The sequence below is a fragment of the Rhinoderma darwinii genome, chromosome 7 (genome assembly GCF_050947455.1).
Source record: "Rhinoderma darwinii isolate aRhiDar2 chromosome 7, aRhiDar2.hap1, whole genome shotgun sequence".
NCBI lineage: Eukaryota > Metazoa > Chordata > Amphibia > Anura > Rhinodermatidae > Rhinoderma > Rhinoderma darwinii.
Window position 1 is genome coordinate 135,068,892 of NC_134693.1, and position 25,751 is coordinate 135,094,642.

The following is a 25,751-nucleotide window of genomic DNA, read 5'->3' on the forward strand; positions in this document are numbered from 1 at the left end:
AGAAGACTTTCCCCCTATTAGAAACTTCCAACTATAGTGCAGAATTAAGCTAAAAGACACACGGCAGAGGCATCTCTTATTCTATAGCCAACACTTTATAATACATTACCCATTAACTTCCTATAGGGGTGGACGGGTACAAAACCATCCGAATTCCCCCAAAAAATTATAATTAAATTCTACTGCGCTTACAATAGGGGAGAAATAACCGGAGCCTTTACAAGAGTTACAATTTATAGAAGATATTTTATTAATTATTTTAGAAACCAAAAAAAAAGAAATGCATCCATTGCTCATAACTCGACATGGTGATGGGACGTGGTAACGACACAGCAACATAATTCTCCTAGAAATAGCAGAGGCGGCCATTTTTATGGGTAAAATCCTCATTGACAAGAGTGCGGTCATGAATTAATAGGGATTATGGTCATCGGAGAGGTATATCGTGCCTCAGTGTTGACCCCAATTGTAAGGTGCAGTCTTATAAAGGACTGTCTGCCCAGCAGAATGGCCGCCTATGGTCATTGAGTGCCTTTCCCTAGGTTCTCAATGGGTTTCATGAGCCATCGAAAAACCCCACTGAGATCTTAGTGCAAGTTTCTCTTGGACCAGTCTCTCTATCAGTCATTGAATAGCGGGCTTTTGGACATGGCAGTAAACCAACAGCATGTGAGAGCCATATCGATACCCATTACTAGGAGAATGCTGGCTGTAAACCCAATGTACTAAGCTGGAACATCTGGTGGTCATGACATACATTATTGCTATCAATATCCCATCTATGGAAGCTAGACATACCTAGGCCAACTATATAGAAATGACCAGCGGAAAGGACGACTTCCTACATCTGCAAATTCCATAGGTCAACCGGAGCAAGGTGTTGGTAAATAATCTGAAAATCAAACCAATGCTTATTGTACAGTATATATTTAAAAAAAACAACAATAATGCAGGAACTAATATGATCTGACATTAAACTGAAAGAAAAAATACCATTTGCATTCCATTCCAAGCAGGTACCCGTTCTACTGACACAAAGCAGATCTTTGCTTTTTTTTTTTCCTTTTTAATAATTTTCTGTTGTTCCCCTTAACAGACACGTCACAAAATAGAAGTATTTGGTTTAATGATCGCTTTAGAGAAGCAAATAAAAAGTGCAAATAACATGGAACGCATTATCGTGGTAAACTCAAGGCTTCTTATTCGATGAACGGCCCCTCATTCAATACACACCGCAATGACCCTTTGCTAATAGCAGTTGGTATTTTAGTTTTGTGTGTGTGTGATAAAAGGCACATATGTTCATGAAGTTACATTATCCATTATAATGTCCCACTGCTATTGTAACCTGGGCGGGAGCCCAATAAATAGACATATTAGAATGGGATCCAATGGAGCGTAACTCTTTGTCGTTTTTTTTCCTAACAGTAGCATTTGCTTTATTATCCCATATCGGTCATGGATATTCTGGTTTGAACACCGTAGTTCAGGCAAAACTATGTAACAGAGGGCCAAGCTTCATCAAGCACCTGCGCATTGAATACAGTCCGCATGATTTCCATGGTTTGGTGCATAACATACCAAAAACATAACCAAAAAACAAAACAAAAGGGGAAGGGTAGGGGAACAATAGGGTCGGGTTAAAAAAACAACCCACAAACATACACACGGGTGTAACAGAGGTATTTGAATCATCAAATATGGAATGTTTTAGATTTAAAATAAATAAAGTATAACAATATTAATCAGTGCTCTGTCCAGCACAGCTTAGTAAATGCCCTCTCTGTTTTTAGAACAAGTCTTCGGACAGGCGAGGCCCATCGTATCCTGTAATGATTTTTACCACCACAAAGCGGTCATCATTGTGGAATAGACATTGTTATTCTAGTGCTTTTTATGAACGTAGTTTTGCATCTCTTTTATTCGCTGCTGTCATCTCTTATTTCTTTAATAATAGCTATTAAATTCTGGAGTCCGAAAATGTAGCCCGTGTCCTGGCCTTCGTGTACCACGCTGTCTTCCCTGTAAAACTTGCAGGTCGTGTGTGCAAAGTCTATCATGCGGACGTCTACGTTGCTGGCCGAGTGTTTGTTACTGGAAGGTTTGTAGGCGTAGGCTCCAGCCGATTCGTCCGAAGACTCCTCAGATAGGTCCCCTAGGTCTTCAGAGTCGGAGTCCATGGGAACCTCCGGCAATTCTTTCCCGTCATAAATAATAAGCAGTGAACTGGAATAAAAACGATAAGACTCCTGTTTTTCTAAAACCATTTTAAGTTCGGTCAGTTTTTTGATTACAGGGTCAATCAGTTCCCGGCGCAGGTTTTTTCCATTGTGAAAGAACTGGTAAAGTGCTTCTTTAAAGCCCTGGACTGAAAGTTTCCTGCCGTGGTATTTGTTCATAAACATGAGTTGCCCGGTGCCAGTTTGGTAGACCTGCAAATAGAGAAATAAAACTATAAGAAGAGGCACTTTGCAGCATACATGTATACATTAACCTAAGTAGGAATGACGTTTCAGCTGAAACTTCATCTGGATATCGCAGTTCCCTAACACTTATCTGAATCTCTCTTTTTACAATTTAGTGCAACCTTAGAATATGGCAGAGTATCAACAAATTAAAATTCCCTGCCATTTCTCTATAAAAGCAGAAAACAGACTGCCAATTCGAAGAACCTATATACCGTTATTAGAATAGCAGACACAGACGACCATAAAACAGCCAGGGTCTGTAGGTGCCAGCCAACCTATGGCCTTCCTTCTCTATCATTTGGTCACTTCTACCCTTAAAAGGGAACATTCTGGCCTAAATGCTTGCCCTAATATTACCAATTTCTATCGGAACCGAGAGCGAACCAACAATAGTAATACATTAAAACCATTCAACACAATCTAGGCGTTTAGGACGTTAAATAATCGATCCCGTAAGTTTTTAAATATATGAAGCGAAAATGTCACGTGACACTGGTTCTGTAATAATGGACTGTGAACTAGACATATTGCGGCAGCTGTATAAAGCGTTTATATATTCGTGATTAGGGGCAGTGCAAGAACCACAAGGGAGAATAGACCTGGTAAATTATGCAGCACAAGTATACTTTGTAGAAAACACAGATGGATCCTCATAACAGTTACAATAAAATATGAAACAAAAAGGACCTTCCCGCATCTATCATTTCACGCTACTACATAAACCCATAAACAACGCTGCACATCCCAAATGCCGTCAGAACAGGGTTTTTTTATGTTTCATGCCTGTAACAAACCTCAGGCAAGATGCTGTGCAAGGAATGACTCAAAATCCTCACCTGCATACCACACACCCGGACTCCAATAATCGCAGACGTGCTTTGCTGACACTTCTGGATTTGATTGGCTTTCTTTTCTTCTGATGCATCGTCGCCATGTTGCCGCGTCCCCATCTTTAGATCCAAGACACACGGTACCTGGTACCGACAAGTCAGATTTTCCAATAAGATAAATTCTGACTAGTTAAGGAAACCACGCGTTGAAGTTAAAAAATAAATGAATAAATAAATAAATAACCCTTTGTAAACGTAGGGTGAGCATTTGGCAAACAGACACGGTATAATCAAAGACAAATAATTTATCATTCAGTTTGTAACAAAACCTGCAAAGTGTAAATGAACAAAATGATCAACGATGAGTTGTCAAGTGTCTCCAGATCTCAAGATGATTATTCTCAGGCAGGCTGCTCATTTTGAGGCTATTTAATTTGAAACACCAAGCCAATTGGCCAGCGGCTGCCATTACTTTTTACTAATCTCCAATATGCATTTTCCCTTCAAAGAAAAGCTGCTACTGCTGATGTTTATCAGACGACATCAGCCAAGGCAGTAATCTTTTCATTTGCCCTAAAGTGTCGTGTCTGAAGGGTAAACTAAGGAGACACTAAAATCTTTGTTCTATTCGGAGAACAAGATGAGCATTTGAAGTGATGCTGAGCATTTAGAGTTAATCCGCTTTCCCTTCTAGTACACGATCAGACTGCCTAAGACATGATAAGCTTAGATTAAACGGACTGTGGTGTCACCTTTGCTAACTAGAGGCAAACTCTGCTACGTGCAACACAACAGTTCATTGCTATGTATTCAAGAACCTGTCCCAGGAAGCTTTGATTTATTATTGGGTCCCTCACCAAGAAAGTCAGGGTAACTTGTGCCCATCATTGGACCACTATCCTGCTGTTTTAGAGTAGAAAAGGGAAGCATGATCTAACCAACATAATGGAAACATCTACTTGCACAATACGGAGCTGTATAAATTAACATTTGTGCCTGCGTAGTCCAATTGTTGTATCAGGTTGTGTGTTGCCAGCTTTACTAGTGGTTGGTGTAGATCCAGTCATCTCACTTCCCAGAAGGATCTAAAACCACTTTCTGAAGAGCTCGAACAAAAAAAACCGATAATTTATAAACATTTTGCAGACCTACACAAGGTAAGCTGACAGAATGTTGTTTGGGGGAGGGGGGTGCTGATTTACTTGAGCCATCTATCTATACAGCATATAAGTATTGGTAGGAAAGGATACTATATTGGTTTCGGTGTTTGGCATTTTCCTTCATGCGCTGGAGCTGTTGCTGGTGACATTTCATACTCCATGGGTTGTGCTTAAATAGTGAACCGACATTCCCTTTTTTTTCCACGCTGTAATACAAGACTTCAGATTTCTTTAACCATTCAAATTCTTCTTCTAGTTTGTGGCTGGAAAAAACAAAAAACAAAGATAGAAAGTTACAAATACTTAAAAAAAAGTTATGGTACAGAAACAGGCACTTAAACATACTTCTTTCTGCTTGTATTGCCATAGCGTGCATGCTCTGATATTAAAGAGTTCACTTTGGAGCCGTTTTGCAGAAAACAGCAGCAGATTTGCTACTATAATGTCAGCAGTGTACAAGTCTGTATTTAAAAAGTCAAAAAAGCAAGTTTCCTGCAAAACATTCAGATTGCTCTGGTAGCGAAGCAGCACAGCTGCAAATAAATATTGTGAAATATTCTTCCCATGTTAGGTTGTGGGTCAACTCTCCCACGTCTTTTTTCATCAAAAATGGGAACAGATCTCATGGGAGAGGAGAAAGAGGACTTGACGGTTTCCCCACTCCATTGTGTAGAGAGCCAGGGTTCCCGGGTTCCCCCCCCCCCCCAAAAAAATGGAAACCTGACTGGTTGGCAGTGAGCTGCCAAGCAGTTGCCAAAATGTCATACCATATTGCCCTCTAAAAATTCTGAACCTCACCTTTTCATTTTCTCTTCTTTCCTATGTTGCCGAACCCTTTCCTTGGTAAGGTTATCGTTCTCCAACAGAAGACCTTTTTTATTGGACCACCTGAGGAGTTTACTTTTGGCCTCACTGCAATCTGACATGAAGTCAACCTTTTCCAAGTTGTCTTGGTCCCGGTTTAAAGGATAGGCAATTAGGCACAGATTTCCATCTTCATCTTCTTCAAAGCTTACAGACACCACACCTGCAGAGGTAGAGAGGAAGACTGGTTTAGAAACAAGAGGTGGAAGGCAATCGAGATCTGTGTTGTATGTATCTTACCCAATCCTTAGCAAATATCCTGTAACAGGCCAAATCTCATCTGCCAACCAAACAAATATCAAACAGCTAAACATAGAAACACCTGACATAGAAACAAGGCATACATATAAGTATATATATATATATCAAGACACATTGCTTTATGGAGCCGTTTAGATTCAGCAGAGCAAAACACAACTCTGACAAAATAATAACAGGAGACAATTTCCATTCATAAAAATATTTATTGAAATAAAATAAATATTCTTTATTGATTGCAATTGAGAAAAACGAAGATGTAAAACAATTTATATTTACATCTTAAAGTGAAACACCAGAAGCGTTTGCATTTATGCACCGATGCAAAGCAAAAAGCATTCAATATCACAAAACTATGAAGGAAGGGTTCAAGGCATCCGATTTGGAGATGTGCAAGCATAGCAAAATAAAAATAAAAGCAACAGAGACAAACAATACAGCGAACGCTACCTGAAACGCTTCTGTTCTGTCACCAGGGATTAAAACCTTTACTTAAGGTATTAGGTAGAGCAAATCATTTGCTTATTTTGCATTAATACTAATTAAAAGCAAACACGTGTAACAAAGCAAATGTAATATTCTTCGTGGTGAACTCTTTAAAAGCACTTTGTTGTCTGCTCATATCAGAGTCTCTAATGCACTGATAGTAATAAGAGTCTTTAGCAATGGTTCAGCTGATTTCCAGGATTGCCATAAAAAGTCCTCATCGTCCTGAACTGTCCCTCATTTCTAGAGATGTCGCCCAGCTCCCTCAGGGCAGCAGGAGAGAGCGGCAAAAAACGGACCTGGGACTTTTACAGGAGCTCGGGAGGGTGCACAGAACTGGACAGTCTTTGCTTTCAAGCACACAAAAAATAAATAAACGGAAGGACACTAAGAGGGTAAAAGGGAAAAGCGAGCTAGCAAACAGCCTCCGGTTTAATTTCCGAGTACAGTCAATGCATATCGACCATGACCGTTTGCCCACCCTCCACCACATTAAGAACGAGAACACCAAAAAACAGAAGCTAAACACAAAATAAATAAATAAAACAGAGCACAGCTCATAAGATGAAATGTTAACATTTGGGTTTCTCAAACCATCCGCTATCTTGCACGAATAATTCTCAATTACCGCAAACATCTTTGTTTACCTGTAACGTATGGAACCGTATGGCTGACAGCCACGGCCAGAAGACAGAGGAGAGAATATGATATAAAGTATCCTACCTCTATGAATCACCTTTCACTTGCAATTACACCAAATTACTTAAGAACAAAGAATATTGACTCAGGAATGTAAGCCCTTGAGAACCGGGATTTCCACTTGCATAATTCAGGTGACTCATTCCAGTGTTTAACGCAACCCTTTAATCCAAAAATAAAGTTCCATTTCCTCTGAAAGGGAAAGTTCCCGGAATATATAGGAAGCAGTCTCTGCACATTTCTTCCTCGTATTTATCCTGCGGATTTTTTCCAACATCAGAGACAGGAGTTTTTTACCACCGTACTCTAAAGTGAATGCGTAATAACATAAATCTTTTTTTTTAATTTAATTAAACCAAAAAATGTAAAACTAACCTCTTTTTCCGCAATAAAAGGAAAAGTTTAAGAGAGAAGAGAAAAACGGGAGAGAAAAAAAATAGGCAAAAAACAAGTCTATATTGGACCAGGTAGCTTTAAACACTGATCTTCTCGTTTTCCACTTACCTACAGGAGTCTAAGGGAGACTTAAGGCCACAAGCACAGCTTGTCTAAACTCTAATGCTTTTTAGCCAGCCAAGAGACCCATTGGTAAACTCCAACACACGCATCACAGCCTGTCCCTGACATCAAAATGTAAAAAAAAAAAAAAGAATAATTCCCAAAACTGCTTCTGAAGAAGAGCTTTAGGGTAAACAAATCATAGTGACATTTGTACAAGACCCAAGAAGGCAGCGCCCCCCCACACGGAAGCCAGGACTTACCTTTATACTGAGGTGTAAATTTTCTGATCTCTGCAGGGAGCGTTTCATAGAACAGGTGCTCCCTTTGAATGAGGGGCTTACAGATGGTCTTGTCGTTAAAGCGAAGGACACAAGAGTGCCCCCCAACCTGGTGTAAAAAAGGCTCGAGCAGAACTCCGTTTGCGTAGCGCTCCACTTCCATAGCTCGGAATGCTGGGCTCATCGTTACTGCACATTAGAGTATGCACAACGGCTTGTACAGGTCTGTCCTTTAAGGCGGCTTACCCGGTCTCTGTTAAAACAAATGCAAAGAAACAAGGTTCCCTCCGGTTAGACCAGGGCAAGATTTAGTCTGTGCATGTATTAAAAAAATCTCTCCATAGGTTTATATCAAAGAGCACAATCCACAGTGTCTTTCCTTCGCCAGGCAAAATCCTCAACTGAGCTCTCAGCCTTATAGCACGGAGACAAATAGAGTGATGTCACACGGGAGAAGAAAAACAAGCTTGCGAGCTCCTCCTGCAAAGACGCCCAAGCCAATGACATATGTATCTGGGAGTATCCCAGAAAACAGGCCAGGGAGACAAAAGGAGGTGGAGTAACAACGCTGCTGCTCTCAGCTGTTTTTGTCTTTCTGAGCAACAAAATATTGATACTATACAGCGAAGAACCGCAAACCTGGCCTAAACAATGGATATATTACAATCATACGACTACGAACGCTTCATTCAAATCATCTTTACATGGATATATACGGGAAACCATTAGTAATACACAGATATATATATATATATATACACACACACACACACACACACACAAAACCATTTATACCAGTGGCCTCCAACCTTTATCTCTATAGTTATTGCAAAACTATAACTCTCAGCATGCCCGGACAGATATTACAATAGGTCGCAAAATATTTGAGTAAGGCTTCGTTCACATCTGCGTTGGAGACTCCGTTAGGGGGCATCCATCGCAGATCCGGCAGGGATTACCGGAGACAATGGCGCGGCATTCTGCACTATTGTCTCCGGTAAAATTAGACACCCCGACGGACAGCCGACGGTACCTATTAAAGTCAACGGGTTCCGTCCGCCGCTGGCAGTGTCCGTTCTGCAACGGAACCGTTGCTTCCGTTATTCCCTTGTTCTGCTCCTCTGACCGCGCAGAACGACGGAAAGTCACAACGCATGTGTGAACGAAGCCTAACATACGTTATTTAGCTAATCCGTGCAGTATTTTGTAACAGAAACGCAGGATGGAGAAGCACGTTCCTGACCTGCCTCAAACATGTGAATGCAGCAAGCACAAAAGCATCAATTACCACTGCAGACAAAGAACAGAAAAAAAGTGGAAACCTGCACCATTCAGCTCCACACGGATTTATTTGAAAGCACGTACTGCGTTGGTAGACGGAGATGATCTTGCGTTCACTAGCAGATTCAGATTGAACACAAACATTTTTTATTAAGACGGATACGAAGTATCAGAACATTTATTTATTTTTACAGGTTTCAGGCACTAGAGGGAGCTCTATGCTGCATTTTAAGAAGCGATTCTGCCAGTACGCCTTTCTTTATTCATTTGTATAACTCTCATATTACGTCCATTTTTTTCTCTAAAAAAGCATGTGAGAGCTAAAGGAACAGCTTGGTTTATTTGACAGTCATTCCCATCAAATTTGATCCCTCCACATGCAGAATGTAAACACAATTTATTTATTGTACAACAAAAAGTTCTACAAACTTTCTAACATGTCTTTCAGTACCTCCCCTTTTTCCAGATCTCTACCTGGTGTCAGTGAACAGAGACATTCCATACAGAGGCTGGGAACAAAACAAAATGAGAAAAAAAAAAAGAAGGAACACACATGCCAACTATGTGAACACATTCATAAATTTACATTCACTGTTCACTCACACGTATTGGAGAATAATTGAGTTGAATTCATATAACCCACTTAACGCTGTGTGTCCATGAAAAAAAAATTTGCTGCAAAAACGCATGCATTTCTGCCACAATTTCTGATGCAATTTTTAATGCACGGCCAAAAACGCCTCATCTAAATGCACCCAAATAGTTTGCGTTTATCGAGAAAATTAATTCAACCTGCTCAAGTCTGTGGTTGTATTCACACATTATGGTTTTGTTGCAGTTTTTGGGATATGTGAACACTACAGTATGTCCACCTTTGCAAAAAAATAAAATAAAATGGAACCTTGCAAAAAATTTAATTCAAATATTCCTCTGTTTTGTGTATATACACTATAAGGACAAAAGTATTGGGACACATACACAGTACACCTACAAGAGCTTTAATGACATCCCATTGGAGTTGGTTCCCTCTTTGCAGTTAAACGGCTTCCACCCTTCTGGGAAGGTTTTCCACAAGATTTTGCAGTGTCTGTGGGAATTTTTGCCCATTCATCCAGAAGATCATTTGTGAGGTCAGACACTGATGTTGGAGGAGAGGATCTGGCTTACAATCTCCGTTCTAGTTCATCCCAAAGGTGTTGGATGGGGTTGAGGTCAGGACTCTGTGCGGCCATTCAAGTTCTTCACACCAAACTCCCCCACCAGGTCTATGGACCTTGTGCACTGGGGAGCTGTCATGCTAGAACAGAAAAGGCCAAACCCCAAACTGTTCTCACAAAGTTGGAAGCTACAATTGTCCAAAATGTCTTGTGTGCTGGTATTAAGATTTCCCTTCACTGGAACTAGAGGACGACCCCTGAAGAATAACCCCATAACATTACCCCACCTCCACCAAACTTTACAGCTGCCACAATGCAGATAACGTTCTCCTAGTAGTCACCAAACCCAGACTTGTTCATAAGATTGCCAGATAGAGAAGCGTCACTCTACAGAACACGTTTTCCACTGCTTGAGTCCAGTAGCGGCGGCTTTACACCACTCCATCCGACGCTTGGCATTGTGCTTGGTGATGTAAGGCTGGCATGCAACTGCTCGGCCCCCATGATGACACTCCCAGGCAGTGTTTCTGTGCGGATGTTAATACCAAATTCAACAATCAACAAGTGTGTCCCAATACTTTTGTCCATATAGTCTATCTTTGCAGATCTGTCTCTCCAGGGCAACCCAACCGCAAACAAATCCAGTGTGTAGTCGGATTCCGCAATCATGTGTTTGCAAAGTTGCTCTTTATTTTAGATACAGTGTGTACATATACTTTAATTACTAATGTCAAAATTAACAAAAGATAAGATAGAAGTAAAGTAAGGCTGTAATCCAAATGTTTTTAAGCTATATGGAGAATTTGGGTCAAATTGTAGAGACCAGACCACAGGTGGATAAGTGAGGAAAGCGAACACAGAGCCGCGCCCCGGTGATTTTCAGATCATTAGCCGACTCAGGATGACGCGACACTTTGGAGATTTCTTGGCACACGCTTGTGTTTCTGTTTTAAGAACTTCACATAATTCACAGAATATGCCATGAATGTCTCATAGGTGTGGAACGTGCATCTATCTCCAGAAAGGGGTAATAAAAATGCGTGGGGATGCGTGAAGTGCAAAAAAATAAGACACGTTCTATTTTTTTCAAGGACCCTTCACACGCTCTGTTGAAACAATGGTCGTGTGAACAGTCTCATTTAAATACATGGGTCCATGTGACGGCCGTGATTTCCAAGTCAGCCGGCCACTGAGTGACAGCCGCGAGCTGCCCGCAAATCGCAGGCCGTGCACATTATTTTCAATGAGCCCGGACCGCAGACCGGGGAATTGCGGCCGCAAAAGCACGTTCGTGTGCATTGGGCCTTAGGGTGCGATGTGCTTTAGAGTCGCATGCAATTTAAGGTGTGTGAAATCCAAAAGACATGAAGAGGGGAGAGAGAAAAAATAAAAATTGCTATAATGTCACAAATTAACTATGATATAGAAGTCGGAGAAAGTGATTTTTTTTGTGGCTGTCTTTTCGCGGCCTTTCACTGTGCGTGTAGAAACACAACAATATTCACAAGCATTACTTGCCATTTTGCAATGCGATCTTCGGGTCGCATAACCAAAGACACTGTGTAGCCCTAGCGCTATTGTCATGTACATTACAGCCTAAGCTACATAGGATTTTACACCATCAAAATAGTCTGCGAGCAGTAACACTTTTTAGTAACTTGACAACACACTATGGATAAGCAGCAATTACATATAAAACCCCTGCCCCAGAAGAAAACGAGTAAAAGTGCAAAAACAAGTGACTGAGCCCTGAAGATTTACTCCTCAAATATTGACTTACATCTAGCCAAGGCGTTAACATTACTGTAACCTGGGGTTCCCTACCTCCGCCATCCGATCAAAAGATGTGACGTCAGTGTGGTGACGTCATCATTATGCTGACCATTACCTCATAGTTTCACTGTGACAAAAAAATTCATGCAAAAACATTCCATTCAGCTTACTGAGCATTGTGTAATATAGTCATCACGTACGCAGTCATGATATATAGTAAACATTGTGCTGGTTAGGGAGGGGTTAACGTTACATAGATAAATATGCTGTATGCTGGGTAAACATTAAGCTATAGACACGGTGGAACAATATTGTTTAACTCCAGTTCTCACGCGGCAGCAATACACTTCAAAACTGATGTAGCTTGGACATCTGCCAGTAAAAAGAATTGACAGCATCTCGTGTGCTTCAATGGGTTTTACCGACTTCGACATTTATGGTATATCCATGGGATATGCTATAAGTGTCCCATAGATGCAGGTCTCACCGGTGGGACCGGTACCCATCTCTAGAACGGGGCACCGTGCTACGCCGTTTCCGTAACTCAAATTCACTTCTACAGGAGTTTCGGAAACCACGTAGCGCAGCTGTTTCCGTACTCCCGACCACCTTGACAGACCGTGGCAGGGAAGCCGGACAAGGTAGGACAGGGGTTTGAGGGCCCCTTTCTAGAGATAGGTGTCGGTCCAAGAGGTGAGAACTGCATCTATCAGACATTTATGTAATATTCTGTGGATATGCCATAAATATCAAAGATGGGAAAACCCCTCTAAGGAAGAGTAATAGAAATTTAGTGTGTCCTGGTTTAGGTGCAGGAGCTGCGTTTATTACATTGATCAATAATTTCCAAACTGTCAAGTATTTTATTTGCCTCCAATACAGCAGACAAAACATGTACAGAGCTAAGAAATACTTTATTGCTCCCCCCGCCACCCACTCACTCGATCGCATATATTTCAACAGAGGGGTGAGTTAAGCCACAAGTACCCCGAAAAACAAAAGAAACCGACAGGTAAACATCCAAATCCTAAAGACCAATTTATCAAATATACAGAAGTAAAAGCGACACTGACCCAAGTCGACTTCTTTTATTTATTGCTTAATAGCAATAAACGAACAAGAGGGTACAGACTGATATTCACTTGTTTGTTTTCCACTATTGAGCAATAAAGAAAAGAAAAGTTGACTTGGGCGAGCGCCGCTCTATCTGCTTTTACTTCTGTACACTCGATGGACTTTGTCTTTGAGCGGAGCACCTCCTCTGACTTTAGTCACGGAACTCGACAGACAACAAAGTGGGACTTGTATTGTAGTGGGACTTTACTATTGAACAGTGCCGACCCACATGGTTTTATCCTGTGATCGTGTACAAGATACTGTTGGCTTTGTCAGCCACTCCAGGAAGCAATATTAATTTTTTTTCAGCAGCCCAGAAATAAGAGGTTTTATAAACATGAACAGAAACCACCAAAAAAGTTAAGAACCAGTAACACATTTGTAGACAAATTAGCTACCTTAGTGTTTTCGTATCCTGTTGGAGGGGTACCGGCATGTAAAGGCGTTCATCCGAGGTTATCAGTTAAGAAAACCTTCCATGCACACTTCTACACGAAGGACTTGTTCACACGGACGCATGTATTTCAATGGGGCTGTTCACACGGCCGTTGTTTTACCGTGTGAAGGGTCCGTTGAAAAAAAGAACATGTCCTATTTTCTTCCGTTTTCACGGATCCCTAAACTCAAGTCTATGAGGGATCCGTGAAGACGGGTCCCGCACGGGTGCAACTCGGACGTGAATCTAGCCTTAGGGAGCTATTACATTAATTAGGGCTGTGAATACGAACGCCGATCAACGAGACAGCTCGTTGATCGGCACTCGTTTGCTCCTTTCAGAAGGCGCGATGATAGTTTAGTATGGGGACAAGCGATCGTTACTACGATCATTCACCCCCATACATTTCCATCATGTCGTCAGCACATCTCCCTGTTTACACTTGGAGATGCGCTGTCGACAACAAAAGTATTCAATGCTGCATTAACGAGCAGATCAGTCGATGAACTAGTTTTCCCAATCATTGGCCCGTGTAAAAGTGCCTTAAAAAATTAGGGTCAATATCTGAAAACAAATTCAAATCAGTTCTAGGTTACTGAAAAAAACAAACAGTATTTCAGCAACAAAACCAAGCGCCTACTTATTCCCATATGGATGGTTTTTCTGCTGCCCTTGTTTTCCTCCATGTTTACTGTTCTGGCTGCTAGGATACAGAGCTGACATGACCAGCCTTTACCTTGCACTAATGCAATTATCCCCCATGGGATAGTATATGATCTGTGTCATTACAAGGGCTGTTTCCTACAACGAATAACATACAGCCGTCTCCTGTGACATTGATGTGGGATCACCTGTAGGTAGAGAAATTAATACTGGATAGTCTAGAGTTACACCACCTAACACAGTTTATAGTATTACAGCAAGCTAAACATATTCAAACACGAACCTGATGGAATATACCAAATCTACAGGTGTTGAAACTCAATTGCATTAAGTCAACTACACAAAGTGGAACTGCAAGGCTAAATAATTGAGAGAGTAGGCTGGATATCTCATCGGTCATCAACCAGACCACGGCTCAGTTCAATAACAGATCGGAAATACGCAAGAGATGGCAAGAACATAACAAAAATCTACCCACCTATATGTTGTGTCTACACGTACAGTAATAACATACAAATCCTAACACCATCGTCATAGGGCCAGGATCACACAAATTTATGATGAAGCATTTGGTTTCAATTTTTGAGCCAAAGCCAGAAGTGAATCCGAAACGAATAAACTGTATAAAGAAAAGACGAATGCATCTCCTTTCTTTGATGTCCACTCCTGTGTTTCCAGACTTTAAACCAGCTTTAGAAAAGAATGAACCTATGGAGGAAAGTACCTATCCCTGCTAGGACACAATTTTACATATTTAATAATATGGGAATGCATACGCATCATTTTGCATTTGTTGAAAGATGCCTCATATGCCATTAGCTAATCAGTATTGGATTAGACAGATATATACGTAGATCGTTGGTAAAATCCTATGCCTGTTATATTCTTAGCACTAGGATGACATCTACATGTGTGGGGGTGGCACTAAAAGCAGCAGAGCACAGTGTTACAATATCAACCAAGGCAAGAAGGGTAAAAATTAGAACCTCAGTGAGACAATATTACTCTTGAGATAAGAATGCATTGGGATTTCTGTCCCATTAGGCAACATGGCATGATAGGAATCCTAAAACATGCCTCACCTTGAAAACTTGTCTAAAGCCGACCCCCCCCCCCCCACGATTGAAGCTCATTACCCTCAGTCTATGTGCAGCAGGTCCCTGATTGTCTTCTTCATACTGGTGGTTCAGTAGTTTGTAATCATTGGGACAGATTACGGTCAAATGTTTCCCAGGCGCAAAATAACCTTCTGCCCATTGCCACGTAGTCGTGCCCACTTGTCAAGCAAGGCACCAAGGGTGTCTAAAACCAGTTAATAAAAGTGCCACATGGCATGTGCGCCAGAATTGTGCTCCATTATGTCCCAGCTGTAAAAGAAATGACCATGCACTTCTTGCTAAGCTTGTAGTGGGCTCAGATTTGTACAAAGCAGTAAATTTTAATATGCAGAGCTGCAGTGTAAAGCATAGGGAATAGAGAAAGTTATTACCAGGTAAGCATTAGCTATAAATAATGACAAATAATTATGAAGTTCAGGAAAATAACAAGAAGCAAAGAGGAAGAATAAATCTGACCACCCCCACATCCCAGATCATAACCTCTATAGAACAAGCATGAAGCAGTGGACATCACTGATAGATTTGCAGGTTTAGTGACCTACTTAGAATGCTAATTGGCAATTATGACAATTAGGATTCCTCCTAAATAGCAGTGATGTCTTCTCTTAAAACAAGATTATTATTTGTTGTGAGCACTAAAAAAAGGACAACTCCACCCAGAGCGGGAAATCCAATTGTAGTTGGAAACCCAACTGTGTTTGTTGTGATAATTCTCCCATTTTGGCAGGTCACCTGGAAGAGGAGTTGACCCCTGCTCCTGCTAGCACTTTAACCCCTTCAGGACTGAGCCTGTTTTGGCCTTCAGGACTAAGCCGATTTTTCAAATCTGACATGTGTCCCTTTATGTGGTAATAACTCCGGAATGCTTTTGCCTATCCAAGTGATTCTGAGATTGTTTTCTTGTGACATATTGTACTTTACGTTAGAGAAAAAATATTTATTTGTAAAAAACACCAAGATTTGTAGAAAATGTGCAAAAATTAGCATTTTTCTAAATTTAAATGTATCTGCTTGTAAAACAGATAGTAATACCACACAAAATAGTCACTAGTTAACCTTTCCCATATGTCTACTTTAGTTTTGCATCGTTTTTTGAACATTCTTTTATTTTTCTAGGATGTTACAAGACTTAGAACTTTAGCAGCGATTTCTCATATTTTCAAGAAAATTTCAAAAGGCGATTCTTACAAGGACCATTTTCGTTCTGAAGTGGCTTTGAGGGCCTTATATATTAGAAAGTCCCCATAAATCACCCCATTTTGAAAACTGCACCCCTCAAAATATCCAAAACAGCATTCAGAAAGTGTTTTAACCCTTTAGGCGTTTCACAGGAATTAAAGCAAAGTAGAGGTGTAAGTTACAAATTTCATTTTTTTTTTTACAAAATTAATTTGTAATAAAACAAAATCTATACCACAGAAGGTTTTACCCAAGAAATGTAACTTATTATTTATTGCCCAGATTCTGCAGTTTTTAGAAATATCCCACATGTGGCCCTAGTGCACTCATTTACTGAAATACAGGCCTCAGAAGCAATGGAGCACCTAGTGGATTTTGGATTTTTTTTTGCATATATTTTAGGTACCATGTCAGGTTTGAAGAGGTCTTGTGGGGCCAAAACAATAAAGACCCCCAAAAGTGACCTCATTATGGAAACTACACCCCTCAGGGAATTTATCTATGGGTATAGTTATCATTTTGAACCCACAGTTTTTTTGCTAAATTTATTTGAATTAGTATGTGAAGATGAAAATCTACTTTTTTTCTGAAAAAACTTAGAAATGTTTAATTTTTTCAAGGAATAAAAGAGAAAAAACACCCCAACATATGTAAAGCAATTTCTCCCGATTATAGCAATACCCCATATGTGGTAATAAACTGCTGTTTGGACCCACAGCAGGACTCAGAAGGGAAGGAGCACCATTTGGATTTTGAAATTCTGATTTTGCTGGAATAGTTTTCAGTGCCGTGTCGCGTTTGAAATGCACTGGAGGGAACAAAATAGTGGAAACCCCCGGAAAGTGACCCCATTTTGGAAACTACACTCATCAAGGAATTTTTCTAGGGGTAAAGTTAACATTTTGACCCCACAGTTGTTTTGCTGAATTCATTGGAATTATTCTGTAAAGGTAAAAATCTACTTTTTTTCTGAAAAAAGGTAGCCATTTTAAATTTTTACAAGGAATAAAGGAGGAAAAGCACCCCAACATTTGTAAAACAATTTCTCCCGATTACGGAAATATCCCATATGTGGTAATAAACTGCTGTTTGGACCTACAGCAGGGCTTAGAAGGGAAGGAGCGCTATTTGTCTTTTGGAGCTCAAATTTAGCTGAAATGGTTTTTGGGTGCCATGTCGCATTTGCAAAGCCCCTGAGAGGCCAAAACAGTGGAAACCCCCCAAAAGTGGAAATTACACCACTTAAAGAATCTATCTAGGGATATAGTGGGCATTTAGACCCCACAAGTCTTTTGCAGGATTTATTAGAATTAGGCCGTGAAAATGAATATCGACATTTCTTCCACTAAAAATTTTTCAATTTCACAAAGGATAAAGGGGGTAAAAGCTGCCCAACATTTGTAAAGCAATTTCTCCCGAGTACGGCAATACCCCACGTGTGGTCATAAATGGTTTTTCATTAGAAAGTAATTAACCCTTTCTAGACTGATCCATTTTTTTCCTTTTCCTTTTTAGTTTTTTCCTCCCCGCGTTCCAAGAGCCACAACTTTTTTATTTTTCAGTCAATGGAGCGGTATGAGGGATTATTTATTGAGGGACGAGCGGTCGTTTTTATTGGTACAATTTTTTGGTACATACAACTTTTTGAGCACTTTTTATTACATTTTTAGGTAGAGCCAAGGTGACCAAAAAACAGTGATTTTGCCGTTTTAAATGCTTTATTTTTCACCTGAGACGCTCCATACATCACCCCCCACACTAAGACATGCTATGTCGTGGTGCGCGCAGGGGTTAATGTGCAGCGGATGGTGCAGAGTGAAAATTACAATTTTCCACTCATATGCCATTTTAGTGCACTACATGTTATGCCCAGTTTGTGCCACTGAAGACAAATACCTCATAAAATATTAACCGGGTTCTCCTGGGTATGGCGATGCCATATCTATGGACGTAAACTGGTGTTTAGGCACGCTGCAGGGCTCAGAAGGGAGGGAGCGGCATTTGGCTTTTGGGGCGCAGATGTAGCTTGGTAGTAGTTCTGTTTGGGGTTTTACTGGTGTTTCAGTTTATAATGTGGGGGCATATGTTATCTGTGCGGAATACATCAGGGTACATGTTATCTGTGCGGGGTACATCAGGGTATAATAAGAGGGTATAATAATGGGGTAAATAAATAATAATCCCCAGATATGTGGCCGGTGTCGCACTGATAAATGGCGTCCGATCTTATCTGCTTTTGGAACACTGCACATTTTGCATCGCCATATTCTGAGAGCCAGAACGGTTTTATTTTTTCTCCACCGGAGCTGTGTGAGGGCTTATTCTTTGCGGGACAATCTGTAGTTTTCATTGGTACCATTTTGGGGTACCAGAAATTTTTTTGATCACATTTTATTCAATTTTTTTGGCAAGCAAGGTGACCAAAAACCATCAATTCTGACAATGTTTTTTATTCTTTTTTTTTCTATGGCGTTCACCCTGGGCTATAAATTACCATTATATTTTATACTGCGGGTCGGTACGATTACGGCGATACCATATGTATATAATTTTTTTATGTTTTGCAGCGTTTGTGCAATAAAATCACTTATTTATAAAATAAATTATTTTTTCTGTCACCATATTCTGAGAGCCATAACGTTTTTATTTTTCAGTCAAAAACGCGGTGTAAGGGCTTGTTTTTTGCGGGACGGGTTGTAGTTTGTATTGGTACAATTTTGGCGTACATGAGACTTTTTTATTACTTTTTATTGTATATTTTGAGAGGGTTGGCAACCAAAAAATTGTGATTCGGGCACTGTTTTTCGTTTATTTTTTTCGCGGTGTTCACCGTGCGGGAAAAATAATATTACAGTTTTATAGTTGGGGTAGTTACGAACGCGGTGATACCAAATATGTGTACTTTTTTTAACGTGTTAATTTTTTTCCTATAATAAAAGACTTATAGGAAAAAAAGCATTCTTTGTTTATGTCACTTCTAACTTTTATTTTTACACTTTTTAAAAACATTTTTATCATCTTTTTTTGTACTTGTCCCACTAGGGGACACTTAGACTTGCAGCTCTGATTGCTGCTGGAACACATTACACTACACACGTAGTGTAATGTGTTCTAACTGTCATTGTGACGTGACAGTCACACTGACAGGAAGCATCAGAGGACCAGCCGGAGGCTGATCCTCCGAGGCTTCCGTACATGGCAACCCGGAGGTCATTGTCTGGCCTCTGGTTGCCGTGAGAAGGATCACCAGCCCCCGCAAATACATGTGGGGGGCTGCCGATCCGCTGTAAACCTCTTCAATGTGGTGATCGCAATCGACCACCGCATCGAAGGGGTTAATTGCTGATTTCAGCGGCGACAGGCGGCTGATCGGCAACGGGGAGAGCAGGGCTGACACCTTGCACAGTTAACCGCCGCTGCGGTGTAGCGCCGCGCGGCGGTTAACTGTCAAAGCACTGACGTTAGTGCACGTCAAGGTGCGCGAAGTGACTGCTCACATTGACGTGCATTAACGTTAAGGTGCGGGAAGGGGTTAAGGTCAATGGTAAATAAACAATGAAAAAACTCTGTGTAGGAGGAAATAAAGTAATTTACAGCAGCCTGTATTCTGCCTATGGTACACCATTTTATGACAGTCTGTAACATGACAGGCTTCCCTGCCCTTTCTGGCACATACAAAGGATATTCGGATGTATATAAGTGAATAGCTAGATGTGCAATAAGAGTTGGTTTACCACTCGTCCACTAAACGTGTGGGGGACAATTTTAGAAACTGGCTGGGAACTGAGCTGTGTATTAGGAAGAAAATTATCGGAGATGCTCCGCATTCCACAAACATTTTCCAACGTTCCGCAACTATAGTCTATTAATGTTTTATTGTTTGTGTTTTCTACTGAGTATTGAGATGTTTTATATCTTGCAGCAAGACACCTGGCAGGATTAGAGGCAATTTGTAGCTGGAATGTACATTGTTTGTAAGGCAATTATGGAAACAACGTGATAAACATCTCTGCAAAGCTACTTACTTATCCACCAAGTGCAAAAAAAAAACTTACATGGAAGATGCATAATGTGATGTGTGACCTGGGTTGTCAGCAGCAGCCAGTCATACATCTACTGTCCTGACTGTGCACCCCAGTAAGGGTGCGCTCACATGTAGGTGCTTGCATTGTATTTCTGCAGCATATTTACAATGTATGCCTATGGGAAAAATATTCCGCAACACTTTGCAGAATATTTTTTCCCATAAGAATACATTGTAGTTTCCTGCAGCGTATTTTTGTTGAAATACCATGTAGGCACGCCACGTGTGAGCGCACCCTTACTCTTTGCAATAATTTTCATAGGAGGCCTCAGTTGGCCGTGTATCTTGATATTACAGGAAGGAGGAAAGTGGAAATATCACCTTTAACCAGACACAGCATTAGCAGTTTTGTTTGAGAAGTTATTTGAATGTGCACTGAAGGCTTTAGCAGATTAGAAACAGGAAACCACAGATCTCTGCTCAGACGTTAACTGTTTCACTATGTATTGCTGACTTTTTTTTGTGCATTTTTGGCAAGAGCAGAAAACTATTTTGTCTGCAGACAAGTCTGTTATATGGGAGCTGTGTGCACCCATGAAATGCCACCCCCCTCCCAAGCAGCCCTCATCAGGTAGGCAATGCCGTGTGAAGCCTCAGTGAATGAGCTGTGCTCGTTACTATATTTGGCGTCAGTACGGATAGGCCAAGGTGTAGACTCAAAGTCAGTCATATATCAGGCCACCTATAGATGACAGGGAGAGTCATTTGATGAAGGTGAATTTCTGTAAACTGTGATGAGAATCTTAGGGCTTGTCCACACAACGGAATTGCTGCAGAAAAGTTCTGCAGCAATTCTGCATAAAGTAGTAGAAATTCCGCTGCAGAAAAACCACAGCATTTGCTGCGTTTTTTACTGCAGAAAATGGTGCGGATTTTGCGGCTTTTTTCGCAATGTTGTAGATGGTGACGTCTCCTCTGAAAAACGCAGCAATTCAGTCCGCAGCAGGAATTGAAATGCGCACCGCAGGTCAATCTCTATTCGGAAATTTTACACAGCGTGTGGATGAGATTTGTTAACTCTCACCCAATTTGCTGATACTGAATTCTGCAACGTATTTTCCGTCCGCAATTCCGCTACACATGGACAAGCCCTTATAGTAAGGTAGGACAAAATACTATAGAATTAAATTTAGAGACCATTTTGCCAGTCTAGTTTATAACCTCCTTCAGAAATCAGTCATGCGACAATCTATGATGGAAATAGTGAGTGGTTATTGCTGACGTTTTCATGGGAAACTGCTCTCAGAGACATAAATAGAAACACACGCGGAACATAAAAATTTATGGAAAGATTTTTCAAGAATCTGAACATCCAACACCATCTTATATCTACGTCCTGCTTCAGAGCCAGCCAATAGATAGGTCCCAGTTCATGGCGCTGGTATTTGGACCGCAATAACCTTGTGTAATTACAGCGTACAAGTGAAAAGTTAGATTTATAGGAATAACGGTCACTCATTGCCAGTGGCATATTAATAGGATACAAATGTTCAAGCAGTCCAGGGCCAATATGCTACGAAAATCAGGTTACAGCATCAGCTGCAAATAAATGACAGGTACAAATAAACTGCTTAGACAGGTGCGTGGTCTAGTAAGGACACAAAATAAATATTTTTTTTTTTAAAAAGACGGGGGAGTGGCATGTATGTATATACAAATAATATAATAGTCAAGAAATCTCAAAGAAGAAAAGTATATTTTGACTTAAAAAAAAAAATAAAAATTGTCCTGCATAACTAAATCTGGCCATACATTAGCGATGTCAGGCGGTCGTTTTCTGTATGACTTGTCGTTCATGGTTGATCTGTGAAGGTTACCGTTTCGGACAACAACAGCATAAGTTAAAACGACGAATTGCAGATGGATCACTGCCTTGATCTGTAGCCAGGCCTTGTCTTCTATCGATGGGATGTAGATCTGTCGTTTGGCATGAGCGACTTTCCAAGATTGCACCCGACAATGACTGAAAAAATCCTACACTGAAAATCCACAGATAACGGTCGCCCGTCGGTGACTTATGCTTATTCGTGTCACAAAAAGGCGGCAACAGTCGGCAGAAAACTTTCTAAATCTGCCCTTTCGGCCGCCCAAATTCTCTAGAGTATGGCCAGGTTTACGGTTCGATCAGCAACAGAATTCGAGATACACACGCGGACGCCATTCGTAACTATTGAACGCAAAAATGTATTCTCTAAGCCCCACAGGGTTCACTACATAATGATGTACGTTCGGCACGATAATCTTAGATGTTAATAAAACACATTCACACACAATGCTGCAACTACCAGCGATTTCCTGCCGTGCCAGTAGCAGCAGCAGCCTAGGATATTTCTAGTGAGATAAAGCTGTAGAATACATGATCTAGATTGATGACACTATGGAGAGGCCATGAATATTCTCTAGTTAGGAGCATGGATGGCAGGTCCCAGGCCGGTTCAGTTAGGGGGGCATGCGTCCAGGACACACACAGGGTTAGGACAGGCCATGGTGAGATGGGTTTTCATTATGGCCTTGCTTGGCATTGGGTATGAAGCCTGGAATACAAATCAAGACACGGACAGAACAAGCCATTATCACCCCCCCCCCCCCCCCCCCCAGAGGACACAGCTCCTGGAAGAGGGTACATCTGATGCCTGACGGGAACATGGAGCCAAGACACGTATCCATAACATAAGCTTACCCATCAAAGCAAGGGGAATATATACATTATGTAACAATGATACTATAACCATGCCAATCATCTTCTCTATATAAGGGTTATGTAACCATTCCCTGCAGTCATTGCGGTCTCTTATATCACACACAGACATCTTGTAGGCTCTATATAAAAAAATGTAGGACTACCTAGAAGTCTACAGTCATCCTCGCACTCACACAGTAACTTGTCAGGCCGGTTTTATAGGGAGGGCGCCCTGCTCGCCATTTTTAGACCGTAGCTCTCAAATTCAAAACATACATATAAAACACAGACATGCTCTCCCACTCCCCCCGCACGCCAATTTTTATACAATACGACCACACAACGCCAGATACTTCCATAAAACGCCAATACTGCCACCATATAATACCTAATATCTCCATACAGTACCCAAATCCTACCATATATCTATCGCCCACATACCTCTGGCACATATTTCGTACACAATACGGCCATTCAATGCACAAACAACGGTCAGAGTCCAAATAACATTGCCATAAAATGCCTAAATAGTGATTTAGGGGTTAAAGGTAAAGTCCCTGAAGGTCTAGGACATTGAATGAATTAATGGTAAAGTCCCTGGTGCTCTGGGGCATTAAAGAGGTTATTAAAATGTATAACTTATCAATATTAAAATCGACGAGGGTCCGACTGTTGGCACCCCAGCTGATCAGCGGTTTGAAGGGGCCGCGGCACTCGTTAGGGCACTGCAGCCTCATCATTGTTTACACGGTTTTCCTCCTTGTTCGTATTTGCACGCACCGTTACATTTGTAGTCAAGTGAATGGGACAGCGGTGCGGAACCTCGCAGGGCCGCTACAAACCATGTAAAGAATGAGGAGGACGCGACCTCTTCAAACAGCTGACCGGCGGGGGTGCCGACAGTCGCACAACCACCGATCTAATATTGACGGCCTATCCTAAGGATAGGCCATATATTTTTTTATAACCCGAAAATCCCTTTAACTAGCATTAAAGGGTAACCAAACTGTTAGGCTATGTTCACACGCAGTGAGCAAAAACGTCTGAAAATACGGAGCTGTTTTCAGGCGAAAACAGCTCCTGATTTTCAGCCTTTTTTTTTTTTTAACGACTCGCGTTTTTTACGGCCGTTTTTCAATGGAGTCAATGAAAAACGCCTTCAAAAAAATCCCAAGAAGTGTCCTGCACTTCTTTTGACGAGCCGTCATTTTACGCGCCGTATTATGACAGCAACGGGTAAAATAAAGGCTCGTGGGAACAGAACATCGTAAAACCCATTGAAAGCCATGGGCAGATGTTTGTAGGCGTATTAGGGGCGTTTTTTCATGCGTAAAAGGTACAACGCCCGAATTACGTCTGAAAACACTGCGTGTGAACATACCCTTATAGTGACATGTCAGAAGTTTTGATTGGTTGGGGTCCGAGCACTGAGACCCCCCCACCAATCGCTAAAACGAAGCGGCAGAAGCGCTCGTGTGAGCGCTCATCCACAATCACGTTGCTCCTGGGGACCAGTCCTTGGGAGTCACCTAGGACGAGGGGGCCGTAGGCAATGGCCCATTTTGCCAGCCCCTAAAACCAGCCCTGATTGTAGTTCCACATGACCCACGGAGGCCACTTTTTTTTTTTTTTTTTTTTTTTTTTAAAGCTGGATTTCTCGAAAAACCATTCAAGACCCCAAACAATATAGCACGAACCGGATGGACTTACATTTTCTACGAGAGAACTAAGTAATAGTCACATGCCATAAATTCCTCGCCGTGCCTATAAATATGTGGCTGCGATGTCGGACCCGCTGCATACGTATTCCTAGACCACTTTATTTCAGGTTTACAAGCTGTAGGGGAAATAGAAGGGACGTATTATATATACATATATAGGGCGGCGGCGCGGCCACTATATATGTTAAACGTTTGGCGCAAAATTCTCTCACAACAAACCGCGTGACGCCTCCCCTATAGACATTCACTAAATGTAGCGCAACCCTCGAATATGCAAGGTGAACACGAACGATCGGATACCCTCGACGCCTGCCGCGACATTCGTCCGGTCAAATCTGACAGGATCTGCAACGCAGATGACAGAAATGCATCATGGGTACGTGTCATGCAATAATTTCTCAATGCAAACACACACATATATATATATATACACACACACACACTTTTTTTTTTATTCGGCTACCATATTAAAAAAAACGGTATCCAGGCGTAAACGTGTCACGCATACGTCCCTATAGGAGCGGTATAGCATAGGTTTATATCGCTATTTTTTCCGTAAACGTCACATAGGGCCCGGATGTGACGTTTCCTGAGGTATTTTGCACCATCCTGTCTCACGTACACACTACAAGTCTCAGCATAACCTGTCAGACTCTCTACCTCACGGCGCGCTGAGTCGTCTGTATGTACCGCACTACTGCAGAGTCCCTATAAGCTCTTCCGTGGCATGCTGGGAGTTGTAGTCCTACAACAAACGAAGGCCTATTATTTGCATGCGTCAGACGCTAAATTTCACAAACATCCGGTTACCCACCCACTCGTCTATCCCCACCTGATACGTAGGTCAGATATTCACAGACGGGATATGGAGGGTGAATGTCAGTGTTTGTTTTACCTGCGCTTCACCTTCGTCCCGGCTTTCGAGCTGCTTCTTCTCTTTTGTCTCAGTGGAATCAAAATGGCGGAGTAGGCATCTCGGCCTCGGTGTAGAGCCTCCTT

At 41.4% G+C, this 25,751-nt stretch overlaps 1 protein-coding gene across 3 annotated transcripts; it reads right to left on the minus strand.

Annotated features, from left to right (window-relative positions):
• Window positions 1–226: 226 nt before the first annotated feature.
• On the minus strand, window positions 227–25,741 carry IP6K2 (inositol hexakisphosphate kinase 2). Of its 3 annotated transcripts, none has more exons than XM_075831755.1 (7): window positions 25,648–25,719; window positions 24,742–24,868; window positions 7,527–7,797; window positions 5,257–5,485; window positions 4,549–4,721; window positions 3,305–3,480; window positions 227–2,432 (listed from the first exon to the last, which is right to left on the minus strand). In XM_075831755.1, the coding sequence occupies exons 3-7, from the start codon at window positions 7,726–7,728 to the stop codon at window positions 1,920–1,922; spliced, it is 1,293 nt and encodes a 430-aa protein (XP_075687870.1). In that variant the 5' UTR covers window positions 7,729–7,797; window positions 24,742–24,868; window positions 25,648–25,719; the 3' UTR covers window positions 227–1,919. The 3 variants fall into 3 exon arrangements, with proteins under 3 accessions (XP_075687870.1, XP_075687871.1, XP_075687869.1); XM_075831756.1 differs by lacking the exon at window positions 24,742–24,868 and adding an exon at window positions 25,413–25,497 and having other exon boundaries at window positions 25,648–25,688; XM_075831754.1 differs by lacking the exon at window positions 24,742–24,868 and having other exon boundaries at window positions 25,648–25,741.
• Between the last annotated feature and the right edge of the window lie 10 nt (window positions 25,742–25,751).

Excerpts from the sequence above, each read along its gene's own strand:
- IP6K2 (XM_075831754.1), bottom strand. The coding sequence starts at position 7,728 with ATGAGCCCAGCATTCCGAGCTATGGAAGTGGAGCGCTACGCAAACGGA. Across the intron at positions 5,486-7,526 it reads ATTTACACCTCAGTATAAAG|GTGTGGTGTCTGTAAGCTTT; the intron begins GTAAGTCCTGGC and ends CTACCTCTGCAG. Across the intron at positions 4,722-5,256 it reads AAAGAAGAGAAAATGAAAAG|CCACAAACTAGAAGAAGAAT; the intron begins GTGAGGTTCAGA and ends TGTTTTTTCCAG.